The sequence below is a fragment of the Triturus cristatus genome, chromosome 3_1 (genome assembly GCF_964204655.1).
Source record: "Triturus cristatus chromosome 3_1, aTriCri1.1, whole genome shotgun sequence".
Classification (NCBI taxonomy): Eukaryota; Metazoa; Chordata; class Amphibia; order Caudata; family Salamandridae; genus Triturus; species Triturus cristatus.
The window spans coordinates 1,034,537,608-1,034,551,175 of NC_140583.1; the positions used below are offsets into that span (position 1 = coordinate 1,034,537,608).

A 13,568-nucleotide genomic window follows, 5' to 3' on the forward strand; every position below is an offset into this window, starting at 1 on the left:
GATTGACTCCAGATATTCAAAAGGCACATCCCTGACCTGAGGACTTTCTCTTTACTAAATTTCAAATAATTGTGTTCAGCCGTTCGGGCTGTACCTTGGACTAAAGGTCCCTATGGAAAAATGCATGGGGAAAACGCGTTTTGGGCCCCCCCTTTTTTCTCGACCCCCGCTTGACTAATCACCCCGAGACTTTCAGGGTAGGAGCGGAGCGGAGCGCCCCACCTATTTTGAAAAATTCGCGAGGATTCGTCAACCGGCGCCAAAGTTATTCAAAATAGAATTTTCAGATTTCCTATGGAAACACTGTCCTAACTAGAACTATCTACTGGCGACCGCCAGTAGATAATATATACATATTTTTTTTTCCCAGATAAATGTAAATGCAATAACCCTAAGAGGAGGATATCAAAGCATTCGATAGCTACAGCTTTTGAGCTTCTGAGGTAGAGTGAACAAATGGATAATACGCCTCAAGAATTGAAGCTATATAAAGAAAGAATTCACAACTGAAGATATTTGATCTTAGAGAGTTGTTGATTGTAATACCCAGATTCTTTACCGTGGAAACTGGTATGGGCATATGAGTTCCTAAAAGGGCGAAAGAATAATGGGACACAACATGTCTGTCTTTTTACTGTTTAGTTTAAGGTGGTTGAAGCTCATCCACCAATAGACCTTAGCAAGACAGCCCCGAAGTTAATTTGCAGTGTGCTGTCCACCACAAGATATCTGAACAATAATCTGTGTGTCATCTTCATAAAGGGACAGCCCAAAGCAAAAAGATTGAATGAGGTGGGCCAAAGCAGCCATGTAAGGAGTTATCGGTAATGACGACAGTACAGACTCTTGAGGGATGCATCAGAGCCTATGTCAAGCAGATGAAATAAAGTGAGGGAGAGAAATTTCGTAGGAGTGATTAGATAAAAAGTAATTGAAACTAATTGGGCAAGCTCTTCATTCCCTTTTTGGACAATGTCTAGGTATATGAATATCTGGATAACATTTACGTTCAGCCTAAATAGACAAGAACACTTTCTATCTCGCAATCGCATTCCTCAATAACATGACTGAGATATCATGGGATGTATGCTGGAAGTTCAATTACTTCACTTCAGGCCTTTGTGCAGGCAAATTTGTCTAAAACTCAGACTACCATTCAGCATTTTCCCTGTTTGTGTCCACCATGCCTTACATGGTGGACACGGCCATGGAAACTGAGTGGTGGTCACCCACCTCAATAGAACAACCACCATCAGTAGAGGCTCTTGTAATGGTAACAGGGCAGTTCCCCAAAATTTTAAATTGAGCCACGGAACTACTAGTTTGGCGGAGTGGAAGAGCCACCAATTTACAGTGTTCTTCTTGCTCTACCAAACCCTAAATGAAGTACTAAGACTTTAAAAAGCTATTAGTTCATTAACTTTAATAGTAGACACTGTACATGTTCAATATATTGCGTGTGTCAGAAACAAATAGTTAGAGTACCGCTTGCCTCTCAAAGGAAGTAGAAGGATCTTATTAGAGCTCTTAAAAATGCTGAACCGAAGTACCCCAAAGTGGTACATGTGCAAGCAGAAACTGATTTCAGAGCAGTATAAAAATCATTTTCTAGGGTATTTTACATGTATACTTCACAACAGAAGAGATGTCTGGGGATCTTTTGCTAAACAATAAAGTTGTGTGACTACCGCTTCATTCTGCTGAATAAAAGTGCAATTAAGTGTCCCCACATTGCATGCTAAAATACAAATATTAAAATGTTTTAATTTTTGTATCCATTTATTTTTAACAGTTCCCATTGTTAATGCATTAAAAAACAAATTGATGATCAACGTTAGCTGTATTAACCCTCTAACTGCTGCAAACATGACAACGTTTTAATCTGTAGCATTTTGCCACAATGGCAGATTGACAAAAGCAATATACCATTGCGTCTGCAAAACCCCTCTGGTTGTATAGGGTTTGTAGGTTCTCCAAGAACCCAAGGTATCCAGAGCCAACAACTGAGGTGCACTGTACAATGTTTTTTCATTGTGTACCGAGCATAGACCAATTCATATGGTAAAACATGTGGATTGAAAATTGATAACCTATTTATTTCTGAAATGGGCACAAGATATGGAATTTAGGAGCAGTGGTTATTTGTACATCCCTGAATTTGTGGGTATCCGTACTAGCATATGATTTGAGGGTGTTTTTCTAAATGTCTTCTTTTTACACACTGGCTTACATTTGGAAGGCACAAATGCAGTGAAATCCAATTGGTAACAGCAAAGGTTCTACTGTTCTATGCTCCCACATGTCTTCTGATAAAAATGGTACCTCACTTCTGTGTGTAGACCTAGTGCCCTCGACAGGAAACTAGGCAAAACCCAACATTCAAACCTCACATTTTTCCATTAAAAACTGATCCTTCTTTTCCAATGTGTGTAGCTGTGAGATTTGGGCCATAGCTCAGCCGGTTCCTGGGGGAACCTAGAAACCTGTAATTTTTTTTAAACTAGACACCTAGGGAAATCCAGGGTGGGGTGACTTGCATGGCTCTCACCACCATTTGTTATCAAAAATCACCTGCAAACCTCAAACTTTGACTAAAAAACACATTTGGCTCACATTTCTGTAATGGAAAGTTCTGTCATCTGCAGGTAGCCATAAAATTCCTTCCACCTAGATTTCCACCAAGTCTCCGGATAAAAATGGTATCTCACTCCTGTGAGTTGGTCTAGTGCCTTTGTGAGAAAAGGGGTGAAAACACAACATGGACACATACTGATACTTTTTGTTGCAAGGTGGATAGCTGTGGATTTTTGGCCCTAGCTCAGCCAACACCATGGGAAACCTAGCAAACTTGCACATTTCTGAAAACTGGACACCTGGGGGAATCCAGGGTGGGGTAACTTGTGTGGCTCTCACTAGGTTTCTTTTACTCCAAAGCCCTTGCAAAACTTAAACTTTGGCTAAAAAAACACATTTTCCTCACATTCCTGTGATGGAATGTTCTGGAATCTGTGGGTAGTTACAAACTTCCTTCTGACCAGCATTCCCCTAAATCTCCCGATTAAAAATGGTTCCTCACTTGTGTGGGTAGACATGGTGCCCGAGACAGGAAACAGCACAAATCACAACATAGATACATGTTATGTTATGTTATGGCAATTTGTAAAGCGCGCGATTACCAAGTAGGTGTCCTGGCGCTGACCTACATAACATTTTCCACTCAAAACTGGGTAGCTGTGGATTTTGGGCCCTAACTCAGCCACACCTAGGGAAACCTAGTAACCTGCACATTTTTTTGAACTAGACAACCAAGGGAGTATGCCTTGTGTGGCTTTCACTAGGTATTTTACACAGAAGCCCTTGCAAATGTCAAACCTTGGTAAAAAAAAAACGCTCATTTTACTCCTATGTATGTGACGGAAACCTCTGGAACCTGCGGACAGCCACATATTTCCTACCATTCTCTGTTCTCATAAGAATGGTACCCCACCTGTGTGGGTGTTCCAAGAGAGCACGATACAATAGGCCCTAAAAGCTACTTTGAGAGATAAGCAATAGGGATAGCTATGTTTGGGGCCCTGCTGTGGCTCCCCCCTGGTAAACCTATGAACCACTGACATTTTTGAAAAGTAGACACACAGAGGATTCCACAGTGGTGGGCCTTGCGTGAATCCCACATGGTTTTCTTACCCACAATGCCCTGCAAACATCAAATTGTGGCTCAAATCATGCATTTTCCTACATTTCTGTGATGAAAACCTACCAGAATCAGGAGGAATCCCAAAAACTCCTACCACCCAGCGTTCTCCCACCTGTCCGATAAAAACACTGCCCCACTTGTGTGACTGGGCCTAGTCCCCGTGACAGGAATGTATCACACCAAGGTTAAAGGGTGTTCCACTGTGGTACCTCCCTTGGCTCTAGTTTGATGCCTTCCTATTGTGGTAACTCACTTAGGCCCAGCCACACAGTTATGGTAGCATGTATATTAAGACAAATTGGAGAAAGCTGGGTGTCAGGAATTATGTGGATTCCTGCTGTTTCATAAAGCTTCCATTACAGAAATGTAAGGAAAATTCTTGATTTTAGGCAAAATGTGAGGTTTGCAGTATTATAGTGGGTAATAAAACATGTTCGGATCCACTCGTAGCACACTAACCTGGACTCTTCCCCCCCACCCCCCCCCCCCACCCCCCCAGGTGTCTAGTCCTCAAAAATGTGTGGGCATGGTAGGTTTCCCTATTTGGTGGCTGAGCCCAGGTCCAGTCAACACCGCTTCCACCATTGCTAAATAAGGTTAGTGTATTGACAGGAAATGTTGATGTTTCTACTATACACTGTGAGACTTTTCCTTTTGTGGCCACTAAGCTCACCCATAAAAGAAGGGTAATGTTTTTATCAAACAAGTAGTGGAATGCTTGGCAGGAGGAATTTTGTGGACCCCTGAGTATTTTGGAAGTTTAAATCACAGAAATACAAGGAAGATGTGTGATTTTAGGCAGTGTTTAGGTTATACAGAACATGGTGGGTAAGTAAAATTAATGAAACCCAGGAAGGCATACCATCTTGGACTCCCTTCGATGTCTAGTTTTCCAAAATGTATGGGTCTGGTAGTTTTCTCCAGGTGGTGCCCTATCCAAGCCCAAAAAATGCAGCCATTCACCATGGCAAGTGGGATGTATTGGGATTTAGCCTCACTGTTATAGCCATCAGGAGAGCAGAAAGACTGTTGAGGATTTAGGGGTGAGGGTGGGGCATGATATCCGGATAGGCAAGACCCACTTCATTATTTTATAAAAATAATAGTCCTGCCACCCAGTGGGGTTTCTGCCCCTGTGGCCAAAGTGAGGGGGCAAACCGTGTGGGATGGGAGTATGGCCTGTTGTCAGAGTGCAAAAACAGTTGATGGACAGAATGCAGATCAATGTCATACATTCACCCCAGTACAGAGATCTGGGCCTAAAGCCATCGTTTTTTTGCTCACCATGCCATTCCCAGCCATATGCAAATCAGTCTTGACCCTGTGCCTCATGGGAACAGTCCAGCCCGAACTGCCAAGCCAGGTCCTCCCTGGACTGGAAACGAGCATCCTAAGACCGGTTTCGGGGTTTCACCCCTCTTCATTCAGGATAGCTTGATTCCAGTGGCATGGAGAGCACGGGACCCACGTCTGGGCATACCCTTCCCACTCGGGGTGACAAATACAAAAACAACAGTTGATGGACAGAATGCAGATCAATGTCATACATTCACCCCAGTACAGAGATCTGGGCCTAAATCCATCGTTTTTTTGCTCACCATACCATTCCAGTTTGAACCAAGCCATATGCAAATCGGTCTCTACCCTGTGCCTCATGGGAACAGTCCAGCCCGAACTGCCAAGCCAGGTCCTCCCTGGACTGGAAACAGGCATCCTAGGACCGGTTTCGGGGTTTCACCCCTCTTCAGCCAGGATAGCTTGATTCCAGTGGCTTGGAGAGCACCTTTTTTTGATTTTGACCCCATTATAAACATTGTATAAAAAGTTCGAATTGATAGTGCGAGTATGACCACAGAATAGCATGAGGTAAATGAAGAAGAGAACTTGAATTTACACTTTAGTTGCATGAGGTAAATGAAGAAGAGCACTTGAATTTACACTTTAGTTGCTCTAAGTCTAATTATTTTTGAGATGTTTGAGGTGTTGGTCACGTAAATTTAACATTGTTTTTCTTGATTTCACAGCATAACCATGGAAATATCTAGAGTCTAACTTGTTAGAAAACGTTGTGGAGATTGTGGTGTATTACATGTTATGGTTGTGAAACCTTACAGTGTAATACACTTACAAAACTGTCTTGGGTCCAGTCAGGCTTGTGTATAAAAACCTTCAGCTGAACCCTGGGTAGCTGTGACTTTGAGCAGCAAGGCTTTAACAAAGAAACTTGTGTGAAGCATTAAGAAGCACCAAACAACAAAATAAGAAAGTCATGCAACACAAAAGAAATCCAACACCAATTTATAAACATCGATTATATTTTTATGAATTCTTAGACACTGTGATGGGCAAAATCCACCAGAGGGTTCAGGAGATATAGATTTTAAAGTAAAACGTAAATCTCAGCTTTTTAGTCCAAAGTATATACAAACGTTGGTAACAGTAAAGTATATAAACTTTTGAAAAGTTTGAAACAGTTGTGTTCGTCTAATCTGCCCCAAGTGGGGCGACCAATTCTGACAAGGAGAAGATCAGGGGGGCCAACAAGGAATATTTGGAAATGTACCTGGTCACCAAAGCAGCCTCCAGTCCAGTTCCATACTTTACATCAAGATTACCATAGACTTCAGTGGAGCGGTTCTGATGCTTGGGATGGTGAAAGATGCTCTGGTTGACGGGGTTGTCCTTGCGGTTATTCCACGGTCCACAGTTAAGGTGTTGCGACTTTGGCTGTAGGGGTTGTTGTCCCTTGAAGTACTCTTTGAGGCAGGAGAAGGCCAGCTGCGGCTGGGCTACCGATCTCCGTATACAGCATGTCCAGCTGTATCCTTTGGTGAAGACAGGTGTCCATCTTAAGCACCCAGTCTATACTTGTATGACATTCCTGGGTCCAACAGACTCAGGTTAAACTTTTGGCCTTTGAGAATCGGTCTCTTAGGTTGCCTGTTGGCGGTCAGTACTGATTCGAAGAATGTGACTACGGACTTGTCAGAATGGGCTACTTCAACTTTGATGGCCCTGGTGCTTGTTCCAGGGTTTCAGCTGACTGACCCTTGGAGTCACTTTGTTAGTCTGGGGTTCAGCGGAAACATTTCCACGAACCAGGAGCCACAGGCACAGTCCTGTCTTTGCTAACCATGGTTTGGCAGACACAGTTCAGGTATCAATTTGCCCTCTCTTTGCCAGGTCCAGGAGTCCGCAGGGCAGTCTTTCTTTGTTCCTTCTCCAGTTACTTCATGTTCTGAGGATTAGGGTGCCAGGGGTATCTCCTGAAAGTGCCCTTGGGGTATAACGTGTTCACTAGCCCATGGGTTTCCAGGATGCATTCCGCCCTGTGATGACTTCCATCTATGTGGGGCTTCTGGCAATCCAGGAGTGCACTATTCTGCCCACTCTCAAGATGTCTGAACTCTTCCTTAGATGTTAGGAGCTTGGTAACCCAGCCTAGAGGTGTGACTACATGGGGGCTACGTGCCTAAGGGGAAAACCAGTTTGACTACTGGTTTCACCTCTCTGTTCCTGCCATCAACCTATCTACCTGAACAAAGGGCAGCCCTCCATGAGTGTGATGGCCTTTTGCCTGCCAAAGGCAGCATCACTTTTGAAGCTCTCTTTTTGGACCAACACCCGGTGTGGCTTCCTGGAAAGGGGAGGTAACACATCCCTCTGTAGCAGGCTCCTGTTGTTCCTGAGCCTGGGAGTCGTTCACACTGCTCCCCAGGAGGGCAGAAGGCTGTCTGGTGGACAGCAACAGTTCAAGGGCACTGGACAAACTGGGCAACAGATTGGCAACTTTCTAAAAGTTGCCTTTCCTCAAAAGTGACATAACATTTGATATGGGCATCAAGCCAGGTTTAATGTGACAATTAATTTGATGCCTTGAGGTATCCATTTTAGTAGTCCCATTCAGAAGTTAGCCATAATCAGAGTCAGCCAGTAACTCTGGGTTAGCCAATGGGGATACTAACTTTTCCACAGCAAAAACAACGATTTTTATGTTAGGACATATTAAAAGTATACGTCTTACTTAATAATATACAGCTTCCAGCCTTAGAGCTCTATAGACCTTCCTTAGGGAGACTTACATATATTGTTAAGGGGAGTGGGAGCATTGCCATTTGTCTAAATGGCAAAGCTCCCACTCCCCTTAACAATATATGTTTTAAAACTGCTATTCAAGGCTGCAGTGTTAGGCTGGGAGCCATTTTGAACTTTATAACACACAGGGTGGCACAATCAGTGCTGCAGCCCCGAGGGACACTCTGTCTTACATGCCATACGTTCCCTTGGTACCATATACAATGGACTCCTAAGTAAGTAAACTCATGCCAATCGTGGATTGCCAACTCAACATACACTTTGGAATGAATTAGAACACTGGCAATGAGGTCTGGTTTGCAGGCCTCAATGCACTCTGAGTAGAAAAAACATCAGACAAAAACTTTGGGGGTGAGCATGCACAAAGAGGCATTTCCTTACAAAGGATTATTAGTAAAATAATGAAATGCTTCTGATTTTCTACTGCATAACAGGAAACAGAAATGTCATCTTTTTGTATGAAATTTGCTTTTGAACTGGTAAAATGAGTTGAAGGGTCTTATATACCGGATATATATAGTAAAACGAAGAGTCTAAAATTGTTGAATACTTTGTACCTGAAAAATATTTAAAATCGCAAATTGTAACATTAACTATCTGTGGACATGTATGATAGTAAATGAATAAATATTGCACCAGCTCCAGGACGCATTTTCAGTCAATAGAGGAACCTGTCACCTTGACTACATAGTAGAATTTTTATGATAACTAATAAAAAGACATTTTTTTTCTTCATGATTTAGATGAATACTTGTAGGGTTTAACACACTTCTGTTTGACTTATAATTTAGGATGTTTCTTATATATTTTCGTACATAAAACTGCTATACTTAGAGTATTAAGATTGTGTGAGTGAATGCTAACTTTAGAGACATGACTAATTTCGACTGTTGTTCCGATAAACATAATACATTTTAAGTTCAACACTGCATTTGAAGTAGTGAATTTAATGCAATGGTGCCTCCGAATCTCAGCTCCGGTAAATTCTGAGTAGTAAAACGGTGTTTAAAATTAATTAGGAGTAGAGGAAACACATGGTAGGTAGTTCTCAGCTGCATAGTTGAAGCCCTTGATTAAGGACATAGAATTGTTGAAATGGTTTTACTGCAACTTTGAATTAAACTTGAATCGATAAATCACTATAGTAAGGGAACATCTAAAAGTTGGCAGATTGTTTATTGAATACCTAAAGAGCCACATTCCAGCTGATGCACCAGCCCTGGCGGGGGGAAAAATAGCTACACTTCTCTTTGCTGCCGATACTCTCTTGATCTCCAAATCCCCCATGGGTCTTCAATTACTACTCACCCGTTTCGAGGAGTTCTGTACTCAAAGGGGCCTTATTATTAATATTTCTGAAACAAAATGTATGGCTTTTAACCCTGGAAAACAGTTTAGACCGAAACTCATCCTCAATGGCTCTCATCTTGAGCAAGTTCACTGCTTTGATTATTTGGGTATGAGGCTATCGGACCAATTGTCATGGAGACCACACTTGAATAAAATGCTACTAAATCATAAAAGGGTAGCAGGGGCACTTGTAAGAGAACAGCGCCTGTCTATTTCTAGACTAGTCTCCCCTGCCCTGGCTGTTTATGAGGGTAAGGCAGTTAGCGCGACAACCTATGGAGCAGAACTTTGGGGGATCGAAAAAATTGCTGAAATTCAAAAGTCAGAGAATAAGTTTTTAAGAGATATCCTCTCTGTCCCCCAATGCACTCCATTAACCCCCTTATTCCTCGATACTGGGAGGCGCAGGGTGAGTGACACGATTAGACTACGCCCCCTCTTATACTGGGCAAGATTAAGATCCACCCCGGAACTATCGCATTACGTGGCAGGTCTCAGTTAACTGATTTCTCTGGAAATGGGCAAAAGGGTAAAACGGCTCACCAAACTGAAGGAACTCCTAGTCTCGTTGGGTTTAGCTGACGCATGGAGGAGCCAAGCCCAGCCCTCCAAGGCTGAGTTAAAAAAGATCTACTGGAACTGGATACTCCAGCGTCATCTATCCTATCCGAGGCATGGGAAACTCTCAGAAGACTTTTTACTGTTTAAACATGTTGGCCATCTGGAACCCTATCTTGACTTCATTCGAGTCCCTATGGATAGAAAGCTGTATATACTTTTCCGGTTTGGGTCATTGTATCTCAGTGTTTCAGTTGCTCAGAGGGATCCAGCTAAAAATCTCTCTCCTAGTTGCCCGTGTTGCGAAGCGCCCCACGAAACAATAGCTCATTGCCTATTTGCATGCACGGCTTATCAGCAGGCCAGGAATAAATGGCTTAAACCTATTTGTGTTCAGCTAGGAACAAGGAACCATCTAGTTGCACTACGCATCTTGAGATCAGATGCGTCTAGACCAGTAATTGTGTGCGGAGTTGCCAAATTTTTGGGTCGGGCTTGGATCATTCGCACGAAAGCCATTTCCAAAGCCACAAAATTAGCCAATGTTGCTATCGATTAAATTTTGAACACACTTTCTAGTGTAAGAGGTCTAAAGGAATGAACTGTGATTTTGAGACCCCTTGTTGATTATAGTAATTTGTTTTTAAAGGGAACTTTTATTGTTGTTATACCATGTACTCTTAAATATTTTATCCTTTTTTAACTATTACAAAAATTTGACTTATATAATATTGACCGTATTGTATGAAAGCTTTTATGATCGTAATTATCGAATAAAGCAAAATTGATTAGAATACCTAAAGAAGACGTCCCATGGGGATGACCTTTGGTGAACGCACATGCCTAGAAAATACAAGCCAGCTCCGGGGAAAGGCTCGGTTTAGGGAGGGAGGTTCAATACCTTGGAAATCATTGCGACACCCTTAAACTCAATGCTGGTTTTAAGTGATGGTTCAGCCGTTATATACAAAATAAAAATGTTCTTCTGAGGAAGAAACTGAATTGTTGTAACCGCAACTTTTGTGTTGCGGCCAAAGTATGGAAAGCCCTTGACCTTTGGAAATGCAAATATGTTCAGATAGATTTGTTTCCTGTTGGCAAGCAAATGTAAGGTAAGAAGGATGCTTCTACTTAAGTGGACATCCAATTATCAACTTTAGGCATTATTTACAAAGTGGGTATTGTGGTAGATTTCGCTGCCAGGCATTTCAACCTAATATATATGGGCGATATCATACAAGCCATCTAACATCGTATGTAGGGAGTCTGCAGACGAATGGTAGGCTCTCAACTAAACATCCAGTAACATTTAACATCTTGCTATTGTCTTTCAACTTCCCTCATGTAATTGCGTTGTTGAGGATAACAATATTGCTACCCTTGTGGGAAGTTTTGATGTAAATGACCTTATTGTAGTTCCCCTTCAACAAGCTCTATTGGAATGAGATGTTATGCTGTGTATGTTTAAAAGGTTTGCATATTTTAAGTGAACCTTATAATAATAGCGTCACAAAGGTGATTAGGGAACAGTGGTTGGTACCGTTTTTCTCAAAGTTTGTACTAAAATTATTCCACTCTTACCAATTACTGGAAACTTTCATCTTAGGTTTAAAATGGGAAAATCACGAACAGTTCAAGATTGCGAGTCTCCTGCGTTGGACCTATTGTCTGATTCTGAAAATGAAGATGATGAAGACCTATCTTACCTGCCTGAGAAAATAAGACAGAGATTACTTCCTTTCCAGGAGGAAGGGATTAAGTTTGCATTGAAGAAAAATGGCAGGTAAAATGAGTCATTCTCTAATAGTGCGCTGAAAATTGTACTGTCCATAACATTGCAGTGTTAGACATACATGAGTTTTTCTTCCTGTAAATAATTGATTTTTGGCACTATATTTACCAAATTGTTCTTACAGCTAAAAAGAGCAATTTAAAAATGTGCTATCATTAAATGTATTTTGCATATTTTTGCTTTTCATACATACACAATAATATTGAATTGCACTGTTAAATTACTATCCTGATAATCTGTATATGTTTTAGGAGGCAGACTTTTTTCATGATTTTATTTTTTTTACATATTTTTCAATTTTTGTTGTAACTGTCATTTTGATGTAAGCAGTACCTCTAAACTATGTACTACTCCGTTTTTGTCATTTTGATGTAAGCAGTAGCTCTAAACTATATACCTATGCTGGCCACAGTTTTTTAAATTGAATTTGCCGTCATAAAACTCTTTACAGATTTGTAACTGTGTTTTTGCTGTTTAGGATAATCAGCATATTTTCTTTGAAACAAAAATATTTTCACAACTAAAGGCTGAAGAGTAAGAATGATGTGAACCCATTTATCATACCATATCTTTGATTAGTCTTTCTGCTTTCTGATGGATACTTCTAACCGTAGATTCCTCACCTTAAATAACATCCCGAGCGCCAGACTGGATGTGGACAATTTGTTTTACATTTCTCCTACTTTTCATAGGGTTGTATAACATTACCACACATGCCTTTACCACGCATCCATTACAATGCAAGGTAAGTATGCAAAAGGTAAGTAGAAGATATATATAAATATATTTTCACTCGTTGGCTCGAACTCACTGGAGATTATGGCGCTCTTCGGATGTGCGTTCCCCTGATCGGCAGAGCTACGCCGTTACTATGCTCACAATTTTACCGCAGTAAAGAACAGGTCGCACTCACGAGCATTCAATAATCCTTTATTTTATTTTCATTCATTTTGTTAAGGATTCACAATGGCCCTATGCGTTTCAGTCTCAGACAAAAATCTAACGGACACTTTGGTGCATAGTATTTTCAAAAGAGAAATTACACGACCTGGTTACATCAAACTGGCTTTGTTAAGTGTATCAAATGCAAAGTCTCTCAAATTGAAGTGAATAAATGACAAATAACTATGGCATCAAAGAAAAAATGGTTAATCAGACAAAACATTACATGTAGAGTCAATATATGGTATATGTAATTGAATGCCCACACAATTTGAAATACGTTGGCAGCACCATTTGCGAACTAAAGAAAATAATTCTAGGGCAACTATGCATTAAGATCATGGAAATGCAATTGCGAAACACATGGAATCCAACCATTAGAGCAGTTGGAAACAACAGAGATTTTATGCCATTGAAAAGATTGATGCCATTGAAAAGATTGAACAAAGTGAAAGAGGCAGTGATAGCGTACACAAATTGAGACAATGATAATCCTGACGCATTCTATCACCCTTTGGATTGAACCAGGACGAAGAAATGTATACTCATCTGTAATAATTTGACAAATACTTGAATACTGGCTTCTCTATAGAGTGCACTTTTTCTTTCACTAATAGCCCAATTTTAGGCATATGGTTGCAATCGAGGGACTCAGATATTTAAGAATATATTAATAATGATTAATTCAGCTATGAAGGTGAACATAGCCCACTGGTTGGCATAATTAGCTATGTGTGTTTTAGAATACACTGAAAAAATATTAATAGCATATATGTGAACACTAGCCCACCGGAGGGCATGATTTTGGTATTGCATTGCATGGTATTTGCCTGTATTTCAACTCTTTGATTTGTTCAAAACAATTTATAGAATGTATGAAATATTACCTTTCATACATTACCACTGACTAAGTAATTTTCGATGAATTGATCACCAAAACATGAAATTCAGTCGTAAGCTACATAAAAACTTCCCTTGGCAGTTATATATGTAATTATCAGCAACTTTTGTTAGGTTTGTCACAATAACACTGTATTTAACTACGTTTCCCAGAATCCATTGTGATGAATGCATGGACTAAGGCACATGATGGTATTTAAATGTGCCTGATTACAATGGCATATCTGTGATCGA

General features: G+C 40.8%; 1 protein-coding gene across 3 annotated transcripts in view; it reads left to right on the forward strand.

The window, feature by feature from the left end:
- Positions 1 to 13,568, forward strand: part of ZRANB3 (zinc finger RANBP2-type containing 3) — a 615,617-nt gene that overhangs the window by 131,951 nt on the left and 470,098 nt on the right. For all 3 annotated transcript variants that reach the window (XM_085645762.1, XM_085645761.1, XM_085645763.1), the window contains exon 3: positions 11,307 to 11,483. In XM_085645762.1, coding sequence (XP_085501888.1) covers positions 11,314 to 11,483 — 170 coding nt within the window. In that variant the 5' untranslated portion in view covers positions 11,307 to 11,313. The remainder of the gene's footprint in view (positions 1 to 11,306; positions 11,484 to 13,568) is intronic.